This window comes from Poecilia formosa, unplaced genomic scaffold, assembly GCF_000485575.1.
Source record: "Poecilia formosa unplaced genomic scaffold, Poecilia_formosa-5.1.2 Scaffold4, whole genome shotgun sequence".
NCBI classification, from domain to species: domain Eukaryota; kingdom Metazoa; phylum Chordata; class Actinopteri; order Cyprinodontiformes; family Poeciliidae; genus Poecilia; species Poecilia formosa.
The window spans coordinates 1953488-1977920 of record NW_006799943.1 but is presented as its reverse complement, the minus strand read 5'-3'; the positions used below and the strand labels follow the sequence as shown (position 1 = coordinate 1977920).

The 24433-nt window shown below is 40.1% G+C and overlaps 1 protein-coding gene across 4 annotated transcripts in view; it reads right to left on the bottom strand.

Moving 5' to 3' along the window:
• itga3b (integrin, alpha 3b) overlaps positions 1-23651 on the bottom strand; it is a 36484-nt gene extending 12833 nt beyond the window's left edge. For 2 of the 4 annotated variants that reach the window (XM_007559552.2, XM_016675147.1), the window contains exons 1-12: positions 23227-23651; positions 7087-7214; positions 4777-4859; positions 3881-4118; positions 3693-3791; positions 3023-3227; positions 1770-1963; positions 1509-1597; positions 1278-1414; positions 415-501; positions 261-328; positions 8-150 (exon numbers count right to left, since the gene is read on the bottom strand). In XM_007559552.2, coding sequence (XP_007559614.1) covers positions 8-150; positions 261-328; positions 415-501; positions 1278-1414; positions 1509-1597; positions 1770-1963; positions 3023-3227; positions 3693-3791; positions 3881-4118; positions 4777-4859; positions 7087-7214; positions 23227-23420 — 1665 coding nt within the window. In that variant the 5' untranslated portion in view covers positions 23421-23651. The remainder of the gene's footprint in view (positions 1-7; positions 151-260; positions 329-414; positions 502-1277; positions 1415-1508; positions 1598-1769; positions 1964-3022; positions 3228-3692; positions 3792-3880; positions 4119-4776; positions 4860-7086; positions 7215-23226) is intronic. The other 2 variants (XM_016675144.1, XM_016675155.1) reach the window with 2 other exon arrangements.
• Between the last annotated feature and the right edge of the window lie 782 nt (positions 23652-24433).

Genomic DNA, 24433 nt, shown 5'->3' with positions numbered 1-24433 from the left:
TCCTTACCTCAACACTTAGCTTTAGGATGTAACAGACGGGACTAGAAGACGGCCGGGTCAGAGTTATGGTGAATTTATTGACACCGTTTTGGAATTGGACTCGAGGTTTTTTACTGTATAGCATGTCGGCTTCAACCTCGCAAGGAATATCTTTTGTGACAAAAAGACAGAAAAAGAAAAAATCAACAAGCTGTTTCTGAAGACATCTTTTTTTAAAGCTTTTTATTTCAAGTTGCAGATTGTGTGTGAGAACATCTTACTGATATTTTTCTTAAAGTCTTTGTTTCCATTGCTTAGCGTGAACGACAGGCACGCCTTCACTGAAATGCTGTAAAAGTATAGAAGTCATACAATATGTTAAAATCAAACTGTGTAGATTTGTTTCATAACTTGATATTTCAGGAAAGGCGTTACCATGGATTAGCTGCAGGGCAATTCTTAGGATCCACTATCTTGGGCTCAGCAGTGAAGTCTGTGGTCAGGTGAATGACAGGGCGAGCTCTGAAAGGAAACACACAAATACAGCCATGTTTTTCTCACTGACCTTTCCTGTTAGGTCAGTCAGAAAAACATTTAAATTTGTCAAAATCCAGAATAGTGAAAGTGAGACTTTCTTTTTATTCTTCTTAGGATTTGGTAGATTGTGCTTAGGAATCTACATATTTAGATCCAAGCTAAATATTTAGCTCTAGACAAAATCCTGAGTTCCAAACTAAATATTTAGTTAGCAAGCTAAATATCCAACTAGCAAGTTAAATATTTACCTTCCTAAATTTTTAACCTGTAAGCTAACTAGGGCTTGCTAACTATTTAGCAAGTGTTACAGATAGTTAGCAAGCTAAATATTTAATTAGCAAGTTAAATGTGTACCTGGCTAACTACTTAATTTATTAACCCATATATTTAGCTTACCAACTTAATATTTAGCTATAAACACAATATTTAGATAGCAAGCAAAATGTTTAGCGTGAAGCTAAATATTTAGCTCAAAACTAAATACTTAATTAGCAATCTAAATATTTAGCTTCAAACCAAATATTTAATTAAATAACTATTTGTCTCCAAACTCAATATTTAACTAGCAAGCTAAATATTCAGCTTGCTAACTAAATAATCAGCTTGAGACTGTGACATTTATAAATGAATGAATAACATGGTGAAAATATGAGTCTGAAAAATGAACCCCCATTTTTTTCCTTCAGCCAAGCTAAATAACCCAACTTATTTTTTGACAACTTCACAAACGGCACCACATAGATATGTCTCTGTTGTTCTACCTTAGAAGAGCTACACGCTCATCCAGTGAGCCAACTAAGATGTCCGGGTAGCCGTTGTTGTCAGTGTCCATGCCTGCATTTATGGAGTAACCAAAGGTTTGGAAGTTGCCATTGACCACTGACGTTCCCTCAATTATCTGTAGAGGGCAACAGAGACACATGGCTTTAATCACAATGCCTTAACTAAAAAGCTCCAAGCGTACTGTACACAGTAACCAGTACTGATGTTACCTGACTGGGCTGCTGGGAGACTCCAGTTTTACTTCCCATCCAGATATAGAGCCGTCCTGCTCCATGAAAAGGAGCTCCTACTGCAAAGTCTGCAGAAGGAAGGAAACAATACTGACCACAAATACTATTCCTGACCAGGATAGAATTCCTGCACTAAGTTTTTCTTGTGCAGTGGACTAAACAAAACACAAATAATCCTTAAGCTAAGCTTTAGAAGTGATCGAAACAAATGTGATACAAACGATATTTTGAAGGTCACACCTTGAAATCCGTCCTGATTGACATCGCCGATGGCAGCGACTGCAGTGCCAAACCCAGAGAAAGCTTCACCGGTCAGTTTCATGGTGCAGGTACTCTGGAAAGATCCGTTCTCATTCATGAAAACGTACACCGCTCCTCCGCTCAACGCATTGCGGTCGAAGTAAAACGGAGCCCCAATGATCAGGTCGTTCCAGCTGGGATGGGAAAAAAAAACAAAACAAAACAAAAACAAAAAAACAAACGAAATATCAGAAAAATATTGAAACATTTTCAAAACCTTTTTCAAATTACAAAGTTCAATGTAGTTTTTCGGGGACTTTATATGACAGACCAAGGCAAAGTAGAGCAGGAATGTGAAGGAGAACGAAACTGATTTGTAATTAACAGACAAGAGTAAAAAATGTGTGGCACATGTTTACATTGAAGCTCCAGTTTGTTCAACTCAAACCTGTCTGCTCCCATCTGTCACACCAGCTGTTCCCCATGGCCCCGTCCTGGGATCCCAAGTCTTTATCATTTACCCTCTTCCACTTGGTAGTATTTTGTTTTTCCAGAAATTATACATTTTGTTTCACTGCTATGGATGACACCCAGCTCTATCTGTCCTGTCAGCCAAACTCCACAGGCCCACCCTCTTCCCTAACCTCCTGGTTATCTGAAACACCATCTGATTCACCTCTGACTTCCTCAAACTGAAGAGCGGTAAAACTGAGATCATCCTTGTAGGAACCAATCCTGTATTATCCAAAACTGACAGATTCTCCCCTTCATTTAATGGTTCTACACTCTGGTCCTCCCCTCAGGTTAAGAGTCGGGGTGTCATTCTCCTCTCAAATCAACAATGTTACCAGTTCTTTTTTTAATTTATTTTTTTATAGCAAATTAATTGTCTTCTTAATATGAGACAGATAATCTGTGAAAAGACCGACCTCCTCCACCTCCTGCCTGAGCTGCTATTGCAGTCTGAATAATTGCACCAAAAACAACCAATCAGAGCCAGGAGGAGGGTCTTAGTGCTGTAAATCATACCCATGTACTCACTGCTCAGTATCCTAATGGTGGAGAAACAGCTTACCATTACAGGAAAACATGGTGATAATTTCAACAAATATGTAAAAAAAAAAAAAAAAAAAATGTTTTTATAAAAGTGGCATTTTGCAGCTTTAAGGGATTGGAGCTGGACATACTGGGTGGAAAACTGATGAACGTAAAAATGAACAGTTAGAATCCCCACAGACTGAGCCCAGACATACTCATCATTGTTGAGGTCAGTGGCAGCCAGGCTGCTCCCGAAGTAGGAGCCCACTTGTTCTCCCAGGATGGTGTGGATGATCTGGATTTTGTCCTGAATCTGTTCTCCCAGCATCACGGAGCCCTTGGACTCATCCCTGGGGGACCCCGTCACAACAGTGTTGTGGTCACGACTCAGCAGTTTTCGCTCCTCAAGAACTGAATAACCTGGAAAAACAAAGCAGGTGTTTTCATTTACACGAATCATAAATAAAAACAGTGAAACTTGCACAGTTTGACATTTTGGGAATAAACTTGCGTAAGGGAAAAACGGCAATTTCAAAAAAGCTAATTTTTTGATACGTTTTGGCACTAGGATGAGGTGGCTCTTTTGGCCGTATCAATTAGGTTCATTTCACAAAATGGGAATGGAAACAAAATGTTCCCCGACACCTAAGTCACATGATCAACAACCAGATGTTACTACTGCCGCAAACCACAAAGCAGAAAACAACAGGAAGAGATTGGAGGATGATGGCACGGCATCAACAAACATTTTCACGTGTGATTTTAACTGGGTTTCTTATTTAACAGAAACACCAAAATTACAAAATAATGCTTTTATATTAGTTAAATTATTGACACAGTTTTGTGAACCTTTGTAATGGAAATGATGAGAGAATAAGAACTCACCAATATAGATGTTGTTTTTTTTGTCATCCTTTATTGTTCTCTGAATACTGTTCCCAAAGTTGTCTGGATTTGGATCTCTCCAGGTTAAATGGACATTCCCTTTAAAGCAAAGCAAACAGACAATTACAAGACAGGAAAATGGTTTGGTTTCCAGACTGGGGCTCGGCCAGCAGCTCCCAGCTCCCCACCTTTCCAGTTATTGCTTCCCGTGGCGCCGAGGACGACATCAGTCTCAGTTATGCCACCGGAGATGCCCAGGTTGCACATTCCCTCCTTCTTGTGGTCGTCTGCAGGATTGCAGCGCTCATAGCTATCAGTTTGCCAGAGATCGTTGTTGTCAAACGTCAGATCGTTGCTCCTTACGAAGCATTTTCCGATCATCCGCCTCTGGCCTGTGCTGATCTTCACATAACGATGCCCACACGCCTGCAAACAGGAAGCCACAGTTTTAAAGCTAGCGATGTCATAAAAATTCACTAATTCTTGTGACATACCGTATATAGACCAATTCAATAAATTAGAATTTACTGAGAAAGTTAATTTATGTCAGTAACTACATCAGCCAGGGAAACGCATCGTATCTTTATGTAACTAGGCAAAGGCTGATGTTTTAACACCTTTATTCCTCTTAGTCATGGTCATTTTATGCTAACGGCTAATGAAAACACAACATTTAAAATTAGAAGATTAAATCAGACCAACAAAAAAACTATCTTTAAAAACAACAATCATCTTCTGTGTTGTCTTCAAAAGTATGTTTGATACATTTTTAATGGTTGTTATATGAGACTCATCAGGACTTATTTCTAATTTACTGAATCATTTTCCTTCCTCTTTTCTCTGCTTTGACTTTTATTGTCTGCAAGGATGTAATTGTTTTTCACAGTGGCAAGTGAAAGGTCTGTGCAGAACCACTGCTCTCTGAATTGTCCTCAATAAACAGACACTTCATGAAACATCCATTTTGTGTCACCGGTGACACCAGAGGTTGACCTGAGCTGTGATACCAGTGACCTCACTGGTATCACTGGAATGCCTGATGTTGTTGGCGCTGATTAGTGGAGTGAACAGGGAGTCATCTCACCAACACGCGTCCCTCCTTCAGGCTCCGCTGACTGGTCACCGTCACACCCAGCCACATGCCCTCCACTATCTCTGACGGGTTGGCTGTGAATTTGTCACATGGGTTCAGAGTTAGTCTTATTTTGAATTGCCAGCAAAATAGTTCTGAGTATGAGACACAAAGACAGCCTGTTTGATTCTCGGTCTCTGAGAGATTTCAAAGAAAAGTTCCTGAGAAAAATCTTCCACGCGAGGGCATTCGGTCAGTGGGGAACCCTCCCTCCACCTTTTCATTCACAAAATCAAGAGTTTCACAACTTTTCCCACCCTACGCTGTTTCTATAAACTACATGTAATTGAGCATTTTTATATTTTTTTATAACTTGACCTTCTGGGAATTTACAAATCCATGATTTTCTGTTTCCCTGCAGTATAACTACAACACCTCCACTGCTCAAAAGAAAGATGTGTTTGTATTCATGAGTTTCGAATTCACTACAAGTGAATAGTTACTCACTAAAAATTCCCCATCCATCCATTTTCTATACACCCTTGTCCCTAGTGGAGTTGAGAGGGTTGCTGGTGCCTATCTCCAGCTAATGTTCTGGGCGAGAGGCAGGGTCAACCTGGACAGGTCACCAGTCTGTCGCAGGGCAACACAGAGACAGACAGGACAACCACACACACACTCACACCTAGGAACAATTTAAAGAAACCAACTAACCTGACAATCATGTTTTTGGACTGTGGGAGGAAGCTGGAGAAAACCCAACATGCACAGGGAGAACATGCAAACTCCATGGAGAAAGACAGGGAATCGAACCCAGAACCTTCTTGCTGCAAGGGAACAGCTCTACCAACTGCAAAACTGTGAAGCCCCTAAAATTTTTTGAATGCATTAAAATCTTTGTAACTGTTTCATTGAAAACGTCCTGGCCCTAAATAAAACATTAAAATAGCTGGAATTTTCTTGGACAAGCTTAGACAGGAATCCAGGTTTCTCTTGGTAGAAAATAATGTTTAAAACCTTCTGTTAGCTAACTGCTTCTAAGGGAAAATGGAAGTGATGTAAGCTTCTTCTGTCATAAGTAAAAAAATAAATAAAAAATACGGTGAATTTTCTACTAAACAGAAAATGTGCCATCATTGGGTCCTTCAGCAGGATAATGACCCAGAACAGGATCAAATCTAAACAGTAAGAGCTCACAAGAACCAAACTCCACCTGCTTCCATGTTCTTGGGCGGCTGTGTTCAGAACTTTGAACCATTTAAAAACTAAATTTTCCAAAGAGTAAATCAGATCAGATCACTTCAGTCAGCTGCAAGATTTGAATAAACAGCCACCATGAGGAACACTGATCCAAACTGTGATAAGCCTTTAAGAATCACGATCATGCCCCGATAAACATTAACCGCGAAAATGTGCTTTGACTGGAGCAGCTGCCGTCCTAACCTGAATATTAAAATATATGTAGCTCCAGAAGTTTCATATCCTGGAGCTTAAAAAGCAAGATTAATAAACCTGAATACTGGAAATTCATTTGATCTGCCAAACAGAAAGTAAAGGCCTGGAGGTAGGAAAGTAGGACTCATTATAAATGAGATTTCTGGGGTTTTATTCTTATTCTTAGGCAGTCACAACAGGCTCTGCTGATGGGGAGAAGATGTATCACACCTTGTCCCTAGTGGACAAGGTGTGATTGTGATTGGGGAAGGGTCTTAGTATGATTGACAGTACTAAGACCCTCCCCCCTGGCTCTGATTGGTTGTTTCAAGTTGGCGCTTGGAAGAGGCGGAGCAACTCAGTTATTATTTGTTTGTGTTGGAAGTTTCAACAAATGTGTAAAAAAAAAAAAAAAAAAAAAAAAAGATTTTTCGTAAAAGTTACAGAGCAGCTTCAAGTGCACTTGTGTTGTCTGTTATGAAAGTTTGTTTGGTCATCTGAAACATTAAATGTTTTCATGGCACAGTAAAGGCTTTGGGTCGTTTTTCTTCGTGTTGCACTTTCTAGAGCAAAGCTCATCTTTACAGATCCATCTTCATAAAAATCCCAAACAAAGACTGAGATGAAACAATGTTTTGTTTTTAGAAGCCTATGTCCATCACAGGAGAACTAAACAAGAATTTATTATCAAAACTAATGAAAAAGTTCAGAGCAACCAGTTGATGGATCTGGAAATACACATGAAATGGATCATTTTGACCACTAGGTGGCTCTGCAGGAAAAAAAAAAACTACACTAAAATAAAAACCCGAAAAATTTTATATGTTTTCCTTTGTCATGTCACACGTGAGCAGGTAATCCTGTCACGCAGCTGCGCATCATGCTTACTTGATGTGACCAGATCCATCCTGGTGCAGTCTGTGCGGTCTTCGCTGATTGGACAGGCGTACACGGCGCCTGTTTCGTTGACATTTGGAAGAGAATTGGCTTTTTCTTTGGGTGCTCCTACGAGAAGCCTGAAGGGACACACAGACAGAGGGACAAGCAACACTTCAGACCGCGTTTGCGGGATGTTTGTTAGGTGAGACATAGTCTAGAAAAAGATGATGGAAAATGATCTGACAGATTATTCTTGAGGTCTAAGCAGAGTTCTGATGCAGCTTAAAGGAAGCAGGGTGACACCTGAGACGCTTGAGAGTTTCTTCACCATAACAAGCTCACAGAAAAGGTCATTTCAGTTTGCGTGACCTTTTAAATACAAAAAAAAAAAAAGAGAGTGAAGCGGTCAGAGCAAGTCTAGGCATCAAACACACACACCCACACACACATTCACAAATGGACACTCCCTACACCAGAACCTTTTAACACAGCAGTGAACTTTGAAGTAGAGTAATTGCTCGTCTGCCAGGGTTCGCACACTGTTTATCGTAAGCACAAGATTTATTCGTTGCACTTTGTAGGTGAAAGGTGTGTGTAATCTTGTTTACAGAGTGCTAGTGAGAAGGATGTGATCTGAGAGCAGAAACGATGCTAAGTGGTGTAGCTTTACCTCCTGTTCATGTTTGTTCTTTTAACAAAATTAGAATCACTCATTGCTGGTTCCTTTAGTCTAAAGTATTGACTTTTGTGATATTTCATAGATCTCAGCAGCGTTTTTCTGGTTTGTTTCAGTCAAGGTTTGACTCGTTCTTGCCTTGAACTAATGTGGCACTAAATGCACTAAAAATGACCGTGTTCTGAGTTTTAATAGAACAAAAGAAACAAAAGACATGTTTCGTGGATCACAAAAGTCTCAAACGAGTTAAGATGTAATTTGTCCATATATTGTATTTTTTTATGCTTTTCTCAAACTATGCTGTTCCCAATGTCAAATACAATGGAAAGCATTTTTTTCCACCCTAAATCTCGTCATAAATTTCTATTTCAAATAATTAGTGTTCAGTGTAGAATGAATCAATAAGTATTTTACACTTTAAACTGGAAATGATTAAATGTAAAAGAAAAAAATTTGATTAATCCTTTATACCTCTCCCAGGAACCTTCAATCAGATGCTAACTTTAGCGCTGTTAGCGGCTTATGGTTAACCAACCATACACTAAAAAAGGGACCAGTGAGGAAACAGCCACTCCTGTAATTTAGCCTCTTCTGATGTTTTTATTTGTTTATTCTTTTAAACCTGCTGGTGCCTCTTTACCTTGTCCTTTACACACCACTTTTAAATATCAGTCAGTCACTCCTGGCACCATCACCTTTTCATCCCCACACTTCTCTAAACACAACAACAGTGGCAAAATGTGAAAAGCTAACATGCATAGCAGTAGCCTAGCCTGCTAAAAAACCAGCCACTTGGCAAACAACAATTCTAAAACAGTGCAGAAATATTGACAACTTCATTCACAACTTCTCCTGTTTGCTGATTGGCCCGGTAGACATGTTACTGCAGGAATCCATGTGAATGGGAGAAATCCCAGACTGAGCTGTAGGCAAGATTTGAATGGCCAGGCTAGCGATAGCCTACAAACAATGTGTTCTAAAATGTCAACTGATTTTTACATAAAATGTACACAACATGAAACATAAACTAAAAGTATAAAAATTATTCCTCAGAAATCCGGGAGGATAAAGATTTTTTTTTTAAACCAGACCTCAATCTGAGAGTTCTGCCACAACCTGTGGTTTGTTTGTGGTGTTGGATTCTCCCTGTGAGCTCAGCGCAGCTGATCATGTGACCGGGTTTGCAAAATAACCCAAACTGGGATGTTTTGGAGTGCAGTGATAAAGTGCCCCCATATAAACTTGGAATCTTATCAAGAGAGCATCACAAGAGGCGAGACAATTTCTCTTTGACTTATCAACTACATATGAGCTCAGATTAAGTTTACCTGTCTGCTTCTAACTGATCTGGTAGCAGTACACAGTTTAACGTGTAGTATTGTGATTACACCTCGCTCGTTAAACAATACAGATCCAGGTCAAACGCTAACACTATTTTTAGATTCACAGCACCAATCTTAAGATTGTAGAGATCCAAGACAAAATCTTCTTCCTTTTTGCAGTTAATTCCTCAGAGGTTTAAAGCATTAACAAACAGAAATGTTTCTTGAAGCAAACACGTTCTTTTTATTTGCATTTTAATGCAAGCTGCGTTTAAAAAGAGTAAACTTCTGGGAAACAGATCTGCCCTTTGTGCTTCTACTGTTGGCCGTTTCTTTCAGCAGGAAACAGAGCAAATGTATCAAAACACCACAATCCAAGGTTAGTGAGTTTTGTGGGAAAGAGCGAGTGGAGGAACACTTCGAGACCAGGCGGTGGACTTGGTTCTAACCAAACAGGAATCCTGAGTGGAGCACCAATCACCCAGGCTTTAGGGACTCCGATAATCTCAGATGGAGGAAAGCAGGTTGCAGCAACTAATCATATTAATCCCACAGAAAGGGTTTTTGTTTACACTGCACACTCTGTATTTTATTCTGACATTCAATGTTGTTTCCTATCCATTACAATTTTGAAAATTAATTCAAAATTCTGATGAATTCAGTATATTTGAATTACTTCCTTGTGTGACATTCTGTTTCTCAGAGACAGGTGTGTGTTAGATGGCAGCCTTGGTTCGACTGGTGACTAAAATTGCAACATTTGTCACATTTCTGCCTTCACACCGCACTGAGTCAAACCAACCAAGCCGTTTGAAAAACCACTTCACTCCCTCACCTTTGGGGGCGCTGCAGCAAGAACCACTGAAGGAAACAACCTGAAAGCCCCTAAAGAAGACACTGAGTTGAGTTTATGAAATGTAAACAAAAATTAAACAGCATAAGATTTTAGCGTATTTCTCTTTTGTCTTTGCCAAAAGACTCATCTCCAGCTAACGCCAAACTTGAGTGTTTTGGTTGAATTTACCCAGAATGCCTTTCACTGTCCTCCGTTTCCTGTTCTATTTTAGAAAAATCCTGCCAATTTTCTTTGTTAAAGTAATAAAATTTCACAAAGTAAAGGAAAAAGCTTTTCAGGCTTATGATTCCACTCATCTACCTGAAGGCTTGACCTCATGTTTTGTCCAACAGAAACCTTCCTAAAGATGACTAACCGGTGGCTGACTTGTCCATGACAGATCATCTCATTTCCTGTCCCACCTCAACAATGTGTTCTCTCCTTCTGCTCATCACCTCCTCATAAACAGCCTGTCAGTGGGGCGAGCGGCAACTGGCAGCTGTATTCCACCTCCTCCTCTGACATGTTGAAATTCACCCCCACTGGCGAACAAGTGATCCGAATGACTGGCTAAACCAAACATTTGCCATGGCAAACACTGGCAGCTAAACCTGGAGCTGCATTCCTATCAGCCGCAGCAGAGAGAAAAATCACACGACAGAGACGGACCGCTGCTGTACGGTCATATCAGCTTCCTTAAGCTAAACAAGCAGAGGTCAGTTTATCTACACAACAAGGTCTGGTGGGTTGGATAATCCTAACCCTAGTGGAGATAAACTGTTTCCTAAACGTGAAATGTGCTTTTCCATTCCTGATTACTCGCAATGAGAACAGAATATCTGCCTTAAGGATAACGGCAAAGTTTTAGATTAGCCATTTTTCTAAGGATCACAAATTCTCAACTGTCGTTTTCTCTTTGTTCCACTTTAAGACGTTTTTGTTTTAAAGGGGTATTTTTATACAAAATTGGCTTTTTTCTTATTTACATCATGTTAAAATGTTATTATTTAATCAAAAACACACCTGGAGTGTTGCCTTGATTCTTTCATGCATGTTTGAGCAATCCTTTAATCTCCATGGCAACCATTCAGCTGTGTAAAACACCTGGGTGGACATAGCTACGCCTTTGAGAACAAAGTTCCTCCTACTGAGCTGCAGTTTCCAAGTGTCCACCTCACAGAGCAGCCCTCCTCCACGACTCCCTCACTCAGCTCCTTCAGACTAGCCAGCAGCAATTAGCAAATTCCTGAGAGAACTGCTCATCAGCTGAGCTCATTATAGAAGCTACTTTTCAGAGCAATGCTGGTAAAAACAATGTTAAAGGGCTAATAGAGGAGCCATGTTGTGATGACTTTCTGAAGGTGGAATTTCAGAAAGAATGGGAGCTTCTTAAAGAGACAGTGGCCCTATTTCAAGGTGTGAAATTACAAAGTAAAATTTCTTTTAAGTCACATTTAAATGAAGAAAAGTAAAATTAACTTTTCTTCATTTAAGAAAAGTTCTTCTTAAATGAAGAACTTTTCCAGTTCTTCATTTAATAAGTTTCTTATTAACAACTGATGGTTACATAGTTACTTGATTATGTTATAAAATGCCACTATGTGCCTGGAAAACACATAACACCAACCCTTTAAGAAACATGGTTTGCATACAGTAATCTTTCCCTTTTTTTCAAACGTTGTCTCATATATAACGAGTTGAAGCAATTTAAAAATGAAATACAAAAAACAAAAAAAAAAACAACTAGATGTCTTAGTGACAAATGACAAAAAGAGAAACACAAATGAAGGAAGTAAACGCAGGACTGAACAAAGCATGGAACTTTGAGCTCCTGGTTTATTGTTTAACTCTCATTTATGAAGCTGGATCATTTTAGCTGTTATTAGTGTGCCGTGCACAAGTAAAGCAGCCTAACAAGGGACGGTGATTAACTTTCAGATAAGGTTTAGGGCAACATGTTTTTCAGAGGGCGTGACTCCTGACCCGAAGGAGAAGAAAACCTACAGAAACTAAATCCTTTTTATTTCATTGTCAGTCATGACAGAAGCAGCAATCAATCAAATGACAACTTTTGCAGTTCTTCTATTGTTCAGATAATCCCAGTCCCACTGCAGTCCTGTAGAGACACACCGGACCGAACATTTTTTTCTGGAATAATGGTTTCATTTTGCCACAAAGTGGATATGTTTCTACTAGCTTTGCACATCTAGAGACCGACATTCACGATCAGTCGTCTTTGCAAAATAGCCCAGATTCAATCAGAATGGGTGAAAAGTGTCAGCAAACATCAGGTTTTAAGGATCTCTGACTTTGACTGAGCCGTTTTAACACACGACTGTTTTAATCTAAACAAATTTTTCTCGTGGTGGGTCCAAACACAGAAGTGTGTTTTCACTGAGTTTCTGGATTTTATCAAGGCAAGAAAAAAAATTGCAAAGAACAACAAACAACAAAACCTGTTGAGTCTATTTACACCCCTTGGTGATCAAGTCCTGACAACCATCGTTTCACACCAAAGAAGAAAACACGAAAAGTTTGTTTATGTCAGCTGATTAAATACGGAGAAGCTCAGGCAGGACGCAGACTGTGATATCATGGTCCTTAGACAAAAAATGTGCAACCGTTTTGGAATCATCACACGTCCAACCGAGTATCTATAAAAATTCTCCTAACATTGACCTCTACTGATCTCTGTGAGCCAAAGAGCAAAGATGAGAAAAACCATGGATGTTAGCAGCAGCAGGAGTGAAAGTAGTTTTAAATTCTTGGGGGTACTATGACAAAAGTGTGTGTGTGTGTGTGTGTGTGTGTGGGTGTGTGTGTGTGTGTGTGTGTAGACCAAAACAAAAATTATGAGTTGCACATTAAAAATGAAGAACAACATGAAGACAAGCCTTCAAGAACAATGCAACAAATCTGATAAAAAAAAAACCCTAGTCTGTATTAATCACTAGAGACTCAGCTGAAATCAGAACCATTCTGATCTATTGGATAAATATGTTGATCCATCTTTGTTCCCAATGGTATCTTAGCAACTGTTGCCTAAAGATAGGATCCTTTCTGTTGGAGTGTTTTTTCCAGCTTTTGTGCCTCTGGATCCAAACTGAGTCTAAAGACTCTTGTTAGTTGTTTTGTCAACTGAAGAACTGCATATATATTGTAAATTTAAGCTGTACACCTCTTATTGTTTTGTCATTTCGAAAAGGAGATGCAGTGATTTTATATAATCCTGACAGCATTCTTAGTATCCCAGAACATCAGTTACCGTCTCCTTAGACTGCTGAGGAAAATATCCGCTGCAGAAACCCATGAGGTTTCCAGTCCAAAGAGGCCTGTAGACTGTAGACTGTAGGCTCTGCCTCAGGTTCAGCTTTTCTGAGTTCCATAACAAAGAAAACAACCGAAGCTGAACTTGTCTAGGCTGATATGACTTTTCAGAGGTCTGTGTTTGCATGTTTCAGTCAGATGAAGATATTAATCTCATTCCAAACCACAGCTGCTGCATTTAGCAGGCAGGTCATTCGACCTGCAGAGCAGCGACGAGTGCAGAGACGTTCCTGGTTACACAGTACGGCGTTCTCCACAACGCAAGATGCACACAACAAAAACGAACAAAAAACAAAACAGCCTCTCACTCATGGAGTCGTGATAAACAAAGACAAAATCTATGACTTGTTCTTTGCTTAAACATGTTAAACATGTTCTCCATCACCATTTAAATTCACTGCGGGGAAAAATGGAAGAGCTGCGATGAAATCTGTTTCTACAAGCCAAACCACAATCCACTGCAGACAAGACAGGAAGATCTGACGACAAGATATGTGACTCTGATTTGACAGAAAGTTCTTGGAAACTGACTATGGTAATGGAGACCAAAAATGAAAATCCAAAGTCATACAGCAATGGCACAACTGTCCCCTGGACATAGCTGTCAATACCAGAGGATAAGGCATTTCTAAGGAACGAAGAAATCACTGATAATGAGTCAGTTAAGATTAATTTTTTTTTTTTTTTAAAGAACCCTCCAGAAAAAGGAGAAGCAGACATTCTTCATTTGGTCTTTTCATTGTTGCAGAAATGAATCAAACATTCAGTTTGACTTGTCCAGGCTGGTGTGATTTTGCAAGTTTGCGCTGACACATCTTGATCACATAATTAATGTCAAATCAAACCACACTTCCCATGTCTGGCGACTCGTGAGGAAGGAAAACGTGTAAAGACGGGAACAAACGGGATGTTCCATCAATAACGGGAAAACGAATGCCCGCCCGCTTCGGCGTTTCAGAAGCAGTAGGTGGGACTCTGTTGACCCGTTGCCATTTAGAGCCACTAAGCAAATGAATGGAGATAAGACTGAAAGCCGTGACTCAATCTGCTGATCAAATTAAGCATGAGGACAAGACAGAGACCAAGTTTGATCTCTTTATTCAACCATCATGTTGTAACAACTGATCGAAAGAAAACAAGATGTGCAGCTGTGGGGTTCACTGCGACTGCTTTGGTAACGGGAATACAGCGTCTGATTGATCCCTACATGAACACGCCTTGAACTGCTTGTTTCTCACCGGTTTCACAGTCTTGGTGCAGTTGAAGACAGTCGAAGCTAAAAGTAGGAAGTACAACACACATGCTAAGGTGTTCTTCTTCATTTGGGTTTATTTGGTTATGCTCTGTTTTTCATGCTGCTGGATGTCGGAGCAACAAGAGACGCCAAGCAGTTCCTCTAACCTCTGATGCAAAAGAGATGAAGAGACACAATTAGTAATAAAAGGAGGACACAGCGCAGAACCAGTGTACTGAGGTCAGTAAGGCGAAATATCAACGTTCACTGGTCCATGACGCGGCTCTGGATCTGGTTGTTTCGTCTGGACAAACATCCTGTGGCAGCCTGCCATCTGCCTTTAGTAAAACAGTAACAGGAGGGAAACGCATCCAGATCCAGGCAGAGAAATGGAACATGGGAGCCATCTTCATGACAAAGCAGCAGCAACATCAGCAACACGTCAACCTGTGTTCAGTTACTACCACAGAGGTACAGAACACATTAATATACGCAATATTAATAACCACAAAGAACTTTTTGGACTGTAGTAATTATTCCAAGTAGCATTAGCTCACCAATAAGATGAACAAGCTAGCAGAAGAGAGGGTAAAGGTCACAGTAAAAGATGGATTTGTCACAGCTCACATCATCACATCAAAATATAATAATTTTTCATCACATCATTTTCTCATATTATTTTTTACATGTCTTTTGGAGGACCAGGACAGAATATTTAATAGGTAAAACACAGTGAAGAACACGATCCTGGCAGATTCCATGGGATGGTGACCAGAGTCCAGGGACAGGAAAAGATTTTTAAAAGTTTCAAAAACCACAAAGATTTTCCACAATCCGAAGCTTAAAGCCCGTTTTTAAAGAAGATTCCAGAGAAAGAACTGGAGTGACGCTGTGTTTCTCCAGGTTAGAACGATGCAGCATTACCCCTCCCATACCTGATGCTGACTCTACCTGTCAGCTGGCTGAAAAAGTGCCACTAGACTTTCCTCTAGCATAAAACAGACAAACACCACTGTTGGAGAAAATTCCTGGTAGCAAAAAACACAGTCGTTACAAGAAAACTAAAGTATCTGTACACATCCTTTTTGAAGGTAAGGCTGTTTAAAAACTAAAGTTGACAAGCTATGTGAGCCATGTCTGTTACAAACACAACTATCCACTATTAGCTTCTTACACTCACAGTGTAACTCTATGAAGAGCATTACCCTAAACAGCTACTTCTACTACTTTACTGAGGTTCTCTGAAAGTAGCCAATTATCAGTATAAGTTCATCGTTACACACAAAAACTGATGTTAATACAAGAATAATATTAGACGCATTAAAAATCTTCTGATCTGTTTTTGTTGCTGCTAAAGATCTCAGGCACCAGTAGATGGAGAACTGCGCCTTAATCTGCAGCTTCTGGGTCAGATAAGAACAATGTCTCTGGCATTAAGGCGCTTAATGCTTCCTGGTTCCTCGTCACTCGGCCTTTACTTACGCAAACAAACAAACCCTGAGCCAGGTCACATGGAGAACTGCATCCAAATGTATGCATGCACACTGGAATGCATATTTACACAAACAAACGCGACTGGACTCCTCATGGGCGCATGTCGCTTTGTGACCTCCATGCTAGCTAACATTGTGCATGAGGGGCTCAGAGTATCAGTGACTGGTGACATTTTGACCTCTGTTGGGTGAAAGCATGAGACTGATTGGTTTAAAACTTTCACCGACACAGAAGGGGGCAACCTGAACTGAACCTGAATATTAACAACAACAACAAAAAAAAAAACACAATGTCGGTGAAATATCTGCTTCCAGCAGCTGATATGGAGAACACTTAACACGTTTTAACAGATTTTTATATGACATGTCTTTCATATAAATATATATTTTTTAAATAAAGAAGCAGACATTCAGATGTTCTTTGGATGCACCACTGTTTTGAGCGTACTTCGCCTGAATGCACACTGGCCTAACCCCATACGCCCGGATTATTTCCCCTCAAGGGTGAAGAATGAAGGGGGAAGGTGTTGAAGCATATTGTTTTTTTAAGCTTCAGGTAGCTGTAGCTATCTTTAGCCCCTCAGGTCACCTGCTTCTCCACGCTGCTGGGTCAGAAGATAGAAACAACCTTCACTACAGAAACTTTGGTCGATAAAAGTCTCTCCTTTGAATGTCTTCTCGGCAGAGATTAGCAGGAGGCGTGAAATCTGACTTGCAAAGCTTTCAACATCGTATTACAGGACGTCAGTCAGGCTGCGGGGTAAAAGTGGAACACATGTCCTAAAGGACTATTTACAATTGATAAACATTGTTTATTACTTATATTTCTTAACATTTCTAATTTACCATTTAAAAAGTGAACACATACTATAAATGGCATATTAAACCTGCTTAAAAACACACCACAATCTCCTAAATCACCATTTGCAAGCTATGAAGGCAGTAACTGGGATTTCGCAAAGAGCCATTAACACAACTCCATACATCACAAAGCTTCTTTTGCACTGTGGCAGATCAGTAAGTGCTGGCTTACTGTCATGTAAAAGTGTTGGCTCTCAGAGTATAAACCGTGAGCATCTGAAGGTGATTTATGGCAGCAGCTCCATCGTTCTCCCACAGACACACTTCACAGACAAAGAGCACCAGCCTCTGTGCACAGAGGAATGTTGGATCAATGCCACGTGCAAATCTATCAGCATCGTTCCTACGCTGAAAGGAGTCTTTTCCTAACAGCACACATGCTGAAGCTCTTTGGTGCAGATCACCTCTCTGTATGGCTCCATCCATCTTAAAACTCTCAGTATTTCAGTTTTCCATAAAACGTCGCATTCTGCATCTGGGCCAAAGTTCAGAAGTTTGCTGTGTGTAGAACTTCTCGGATACATCTGAGTTTGTTCAAACAGTTGCTTTCTTTTTATCACTTACCCATAAAGTCTAGATCTAGAGAACGACGTCTGGTTGTCCTGTTGACCGTTTCTCCCACCTGAGTGGTACGTTTCTCCAGTTCCTCCAGAGTCATTGGGCAGATTCATGTGAACGGCCATATCTTGGTTGGTTTGCTGTTGTGCCACTGTCTTTTCATTTCAGATGACAGCTTCAGGTGTTCTTTAATCTTCATGATGCCGTTTATTCACTGATGTTCTCTAACGAACTCCAGAGACCATCACATCAAAGATGGATTCAGAGGTCTGAGTCCACACAGAGACTCTATTGACTAATTAGATTCCTTCTTGAAGCTTTTGACATGACGCCATCTGCCAATCAATCCAGTGGGTTTGTCAGCAACTGACCAAACTCACACTCCTCTGTAAAACTTAGTTGCCAACCTGTTACACCCAAACAAACAAGCATAATTCAAGCACAAAGACGGATCAGTCTTTCTGCCTCTTACTGGTTTCTGGTGCACTAGGGCGTGTGTTTATCAGAGCAAAGGTGGACTTTGGTTGCAGAGAGTGAGTTTTCTGTTATAGTAGCTGCATTTAAACCAGTGCTTCTCAATTCCAGTCCTCAGGCCCCTCCGCTCTTCATGTTTTAGATGTGTGTCTTTTTCAGAACAGCTGATCCAATTGATTGCATGACCTCTTCTGCAGTCATCAAGTATTGCAGAAGCCTATTAATCACCCACAGATTCAATCCAGGTGTGTGGCAGAAGGGGAACACCTAAAACATGCAGGGCAGGGGGGCCTGAGGACCGGAATTGAGGAACACTGATTTAAACACCAGAAGTACTGACTGTGTCTGACGTGACATCCTCTTTAATTCCAGCTAACTCTGCGGTATGAAAGAAAAGCAGAACTCATTTCTTCTACGTGTTCTGACTGAACATCAGATTAGTGTGTAAACTGGAACAGACCAGTTTAATTTGCACCTCACAGCGCTGAGGGGAAGACCTGACGACATAAACGTCTGGTTTTTATGGCCTCAGGCAGTCAGACAGACATGAAGCAGAAAAATCAAATGCATTTCAGCTCCGATTAAATATTCATCAGTCTGATGAACCATTTGCTTCAACTCTTAGAAAAGTGCAGGGACTCTTCAACTGTTAGTATCTTTCGTGTATTTTTTTCTTGTTTTCTTGCTTTTATGCCCCAAGATCATCATTCTCACTTGCAACTTGCCTCAACCTGAAACCTGGCAGGTTGTGACTTTGCACAGAAAAGTAATACATTCCAAGCATACCACGGGGTCAAAGAATTGGAAGAACCAATAGGTGGCCAGCTGACTGCCCAGTCCCTCCTCCCCTCCACAACTGAAGACGACCAAAACAAAAAGAAATGGAGATTCAACAACAGAGAGAGAGTGAAGACAGACATCCCACTGCAAAATGGCCTCAGGTATCTTCAACATTGACTCCTGGAAGTAATGCCAGCTTCCTATTGGACACCAACCCCCCACCTTACCTATCAGCTCCACCAGGAATCAGGAATCTGGAATATTTGGTCCAAATGGATAATAATGAACATTTGAACAGGTTAAAGGGAACTTTATGGCTGAATTTAGGGGATGGACACTTTCAGTGTGGACTTTCATCCTTCACCCATGACTCACAAAGAGTCATGTCTTGTTTCGACTAGTTTATATTCCTGAGCAAAGTCTTGAGTCATCCTTTATTCCTTCATATCCTTTCTAAGCAGCCCGACTTTCGCCTGATACTTTAAATGAATCCTAATCAATGATTCTTCATGCTTAATGTCTCTTTGCTCTTTTTGTCTGAACTTGACAAGATTCTCAACTCAACTTATCAACTATTGGCGTTTCCACACATGGCAGATCATTTAGTGGGTAAAACCTTTTAAATTAGACCTGACTTTGACAACGGCTCTCTGTTAAGAAGGCACAGTCTCTTTCATTTTCATGTTGTAACACCAACTGAACAATAATACAGTGATCAACAAAAAAAAAATGACGCATCAGTTTGGTTCTATACTTGACAATGTGTGTCTCTGTCTGATGTTACTGACTTTCAGATACTGTTTTTCTACCGTTTTGGGTTCGACACACGGGGAGTGACGATCAACAACGACAGGCGAAAGCATCCGCCACCGAGAGGGAAAAACCAACACATGGGACACACAACAATTTTCAACGGTGTTGTGTTGCCAGTTGCTTGGCTGGAGGATGGAAAGCGATTGTCACCTCATCATGCAAGTTCCACAGGAAATGAATGGAGAGTGAGTGAAGTCGCCTCCCGTGTGTCGAGGCCTTTTGTAACGTCCTAATCCAAGTAATTCCAGATTCATTTTCTAATTGAAAGTCATAGTCTCATATTTCATTAAAATCATTAAAATTCACTAAACTAATAAACAATATTGTTGAGTATTTCATCCCATTTGACTCACACATCATTGATATTCCAGATTGAATAGTGCCTGTTTTTCTATTCAGTCTGGAATATAACAGCATTAGCAGCAAAATGCTAGCATTGTTTTTATTTTTAGAAGCTATGGAGCAGCTAACATTGTTAGTTGCTACTAAAACTCTATTGTGAGTTTTGGTATCAACAAAGCTCACATTTTGCTGCTACCAACATTGTTTTAATCTGGGGAAGTTTTATAAAATGCTTGGCTGGGTAGCATGTTCTCTATGTTTTCATATCACTTGTTGATATTTCAACTTGTAGCACCATTGTGTGGGTGTAAAACTTATATGCAAAATAAAATATATATATGTTGGTAAATATTGACAGTGGAGGCTACACCTACCTTGATGAGGATTAAAATAATTTTTTAGCCCTAAAAGGTCTTGTGTTGTCATCCAGTTTCTTTATTTTTAGCCACAAACTCTACAGTATGCTGCACTGGTCAGGTGTAGACACGAAACAGCAAATCTATGCAAAATGGAATGATTGCACAAAATGGTATTTTTAGTCTATTGCCTTTATCAAATAACTATGAACCAGATAGCAATGACTTTTTGAAGCAGCAACACAAATAAGGGCTCATGCAAGACCAACATCAAGAACCAGACACTCCATCAGCACATTATGTGTCTTTACAGATTTATATAGTTTGTACAAAACCTCAGCTTAAAAGGGAGAAGGGAGGAAAATGTAGGTAGAAGAGATAAAGATGACATACTACCACAAAACATGCAGTAAGTCACATGAATCTTTCTCATGAACAGAAAGTGGGAATTTATTGCTAAAGTAAATCAAGTTCTGTAAAAAAAAAAGATAAATAAATAATGCTCTATCAGTAGCAAATAGCAGCTGTGTGAAATTATTTTTTAACTTAGCTGTCTGGCTTCCAACACAAAGCAAAGAACAACACAGGACACTGAGGGTCATTTTGTACTGTGGCAGTTTTTGTCAAGAACTTATTGTTATTTAAATCCATGGATGCATGGTCTAATTATGACAACCAAATACTTATTTCTATCTGAAGTTTTTTAAAATGATTTTTTTGCATAATTATTATAATTTTCTTCAACAATGGAGATCAATTCTCAATATATCGTGCAACACGAGACAAATTTCTTTACAAAACCAAAACCTCAATAAATTTACAAACTGCAACTGAAAAGCTTGACCTCTTTTCTTGTTTAGAAAAGAGGTCAGTTTGTTTTCTCTTTTGAAGCTACAGAAAAAATAAAGCTCAGGTTGGGAATTTCTAAAAATGTATAAAATGCAGATCAGTTCATGTACGTTAGAATGAAAAGCAAATGCTCTGCAGTCAGTGTCAGAAAAGATTATTGCAATTGCAATACCATCTTCAGGTATCATAAAGACTGCGGCATAAGTCTTGATCTTTACCTGCATTCATTTCCTACTGTTTTAAACTTTATTTTATTTCCCCCTTTGTTGCTCCAAGTACAGCGACCCTGCATGGCAACGACCCCTGAGGGACGGAGCTGGGACGGCACGTCTACATGTCCCGCTAACAGAACAAATAGTTTTGGTACATATTCAGTCTGGCATGCTGCAGAAATTTAACCACTTAGCTCTGCATGGAGACTCGCGGTTACTGACCACACAGAGGAAGGAAACCACAAGTTTCTTCCTGTATCAAAGCAGAACTGCAGCTCAGATAGAGAAGATTAGGTGATGCTCTGTGATCAAGGATGGAGAGGCCGTTGTGATTGGCCGAGTGAAATCCAACACCAGACGACTGCGGAGTTTAAAAGAATTTCATTCATCTGGAGAAAGTTTGAGAGAGCTTGCTGTTACAAACACTCACTGTCCCTGATATTCTCGTCTGCACTGTGCTATACTGCGGTAATTTTTCATATATAAATGTAAAAGTGAAAAAACCCTTAAAACTGGTGAATAGTTTCAAAACATTAGTAATATTGCACTGATTGGCAACTACTTCTAAATAGTTATTTTATTGGAAATGCTGGATAAGCAACATGTGAATTAAATTGTTGTAACTTAAAGGCATCAGGGAGAATCCTGTTCATGTAAAGCCGAGTTACTGATAGCCTCAGGAGACACATTTTATTTTGACAACTTGCTGAACCCCGCCCCATGTCAGCCAGAGCAGAACGTGTCTCATCGTGTTTCTGACCTGCTTCGAGTGAAAGTCATTAATTCTGCGACGTTCCACTGCAAAGCGAAATTACACACTCATTTTGTTCCAGAACATTTTGTAAATGTACATATGGACAGACACGCTGCATGTTATTGTTTACATGTGGAAACTACGTGCACACGCATGAAGCTAGATGGCAAAAAGGACAAATGTTTTAATTGGCGTCCACAGCAGCGCTGGAGCAATTCTGTTAACAGAATGAACCTTGGAGGTGGAGGGATTATTCATCTAGTGCTGCGCATCACAGGAAACAACAGAAAAACCTCAGAGGAACAGGTCAAAACCACTTTTATTTTTATTTTTTCTCACTTACTATGTTGGCTACACTACACACAGACCTGCTACCATGACAACTGATTAGTGATTGACGCAGAAAAGCTAATTTAAACTCCTGCTCTACTGATGAGTTGGTTTGCAGGTCACCTTTGTCTTATTTTTTTCCTGAACTGAAACACAGCGATTCTGCAGCACATGTACATGCTAAGGTTGTCAAAATCAAGCTAGCACAACGGACCTACTTCCCCTTCTCTTGCTCTTTTTTGTTAATTAAAACTTTTTCCTGAGCTTATCAAGTTGATGTAATTTTGACGATTAGCACAAAAATACTTTGTCCCGTTATTTTCCATATATACTTGCAGTAAAAGTGCTTAATGGCATCATGAGACAATACTAAATATATTTTTATAGGCTGTTAAAATATTAGCCATGAAAAATATTTCCCTTTGACTTATTTTAATCAATATTCAGTAATTGTTTATTTCTAAATAACTAGTTACTTTATTATGGTGAAGTTTTTATTTTTCTTCTTCTTCTTGCTTGTGTCTAAAATCGCATCATATTTCCTGCACAAGGTGTGCTAAAATCTGAAGCCAAAGAAAAAAAAAAGGGGCCCCCACGTTAAACCCTGCTCAGGGCCTCACACACGCTTGGGCCGGCCCTGGTTCTACATGTCCTTCTTGACACTTTCCGACCTGGATGAAAGAAAATTAAACCGCCTTTCCTCATCTGCTCTTGCTTTGATAAAATAAGTGAGTGATCCCCGGGGAACCAGACTGGAACAGCTGATCGCATCTTAACAGCGAAAGCCGCGCTGAGTCTCAGGTTGTCCGCAGGTGAGTGTGCGCCAGCTCACACAGGTAATGGTTGGCTGTCGGCAGAACACCCGATCTCTGCTCACACTGACAACAATCGAGTGAAACAAAAACATTTCCCAAACACATCCCGACAACTTACAGATATGTGTCGGAGCCCTTCGTCGTCTGTCTGTGCAGAGCTACCGAGAATCCAAAGAAGCTCCCGTCGGTTTTCCCCTGTTTAATCACAGGAAACTTCGCATCTATGTTAAATCCGTCGCAGGTCGGCGTCCCGCGGTACGCGGCCAGAGCAGTCCAAAGTAATAACCGTAGAAACATGTTTAGGTTCCTCATCCACTCCGGGTTCAGTCGGTTTTAATCCCCAACTCCACGATCAGGTCCACGATCAGCCGGAGTCCGACCAACAGGTAGGCTGATCCGACAGCAGCCGAACTCATGAATCAGTGCTGAGGTGTGTGTGTGAGAGAGAGAGAGAGTGCGTGTGTGTGCCGCTGCCCCTCTCTCTCCTGCTCTGATTTCCCTCTCAGCCTGTCTGAAAGCTAGTGCACTCATTCACAGTGAGCTACATGGTTGCTGTTTCTGTCTCTTACCGCCTGAAATCTTTCTTCAACACATCAAACAACAACCAGAGCTCAGCTTTACGTCTGAACAGGCCTCTGTTAAAAATGTCCTGTTTCAGGTAGCTGCTACAAGTTGGTAAAGATATTTATGCAGGTGGTGATAGCAAACTTTTTTTTTTTTTTTTTGGGGGGGGGGGGGGTGGGGGGATCTAGCTAGATGTAAGTTGATTTGAAAGAATGCTGACATGGCATTCTGCTCAGTCAGTCATGGTCTGAGGTGAGAGGATTCAGTGCTAAAAACAAACAATCCTAAAACCTCATTTGAATGTTTAGCCGTGGAACTGAGGAGTTTTGAAGAGACATTCAGCTGAGTTTAAAGGAGTGGACTCTATTTCACCGTTTCTAAATGCTCAGGCCGGATATAAAAATTACAGTGGCTCCGCAAATTGGAATTACGAAAAGAAATGGAAACGTGCCAATTTAACAAAAACTCAATTTCTTCGATTAAAAAAAGTTCTGACACCTGTAAGAGTTTGCTTTTTCTTTTTGGCTGATGAACGTTTATCACCATGACTGAATTATGAATATATCTCAGGAATCTGTTTACATCTGTTGCTGCCACAATTTTTAATGACTTGTCTGTGAACAAGCTTATACACGTGTGATTTAAATTTCATTTCTTATTTAATGGAAACACCACAATTGCATTTTTTTACAGTGGAATGCAGACAAAGATTTAAGCACATTTGTAATGGAAATGCAGCTGACTGTCACATTTATTTCTGT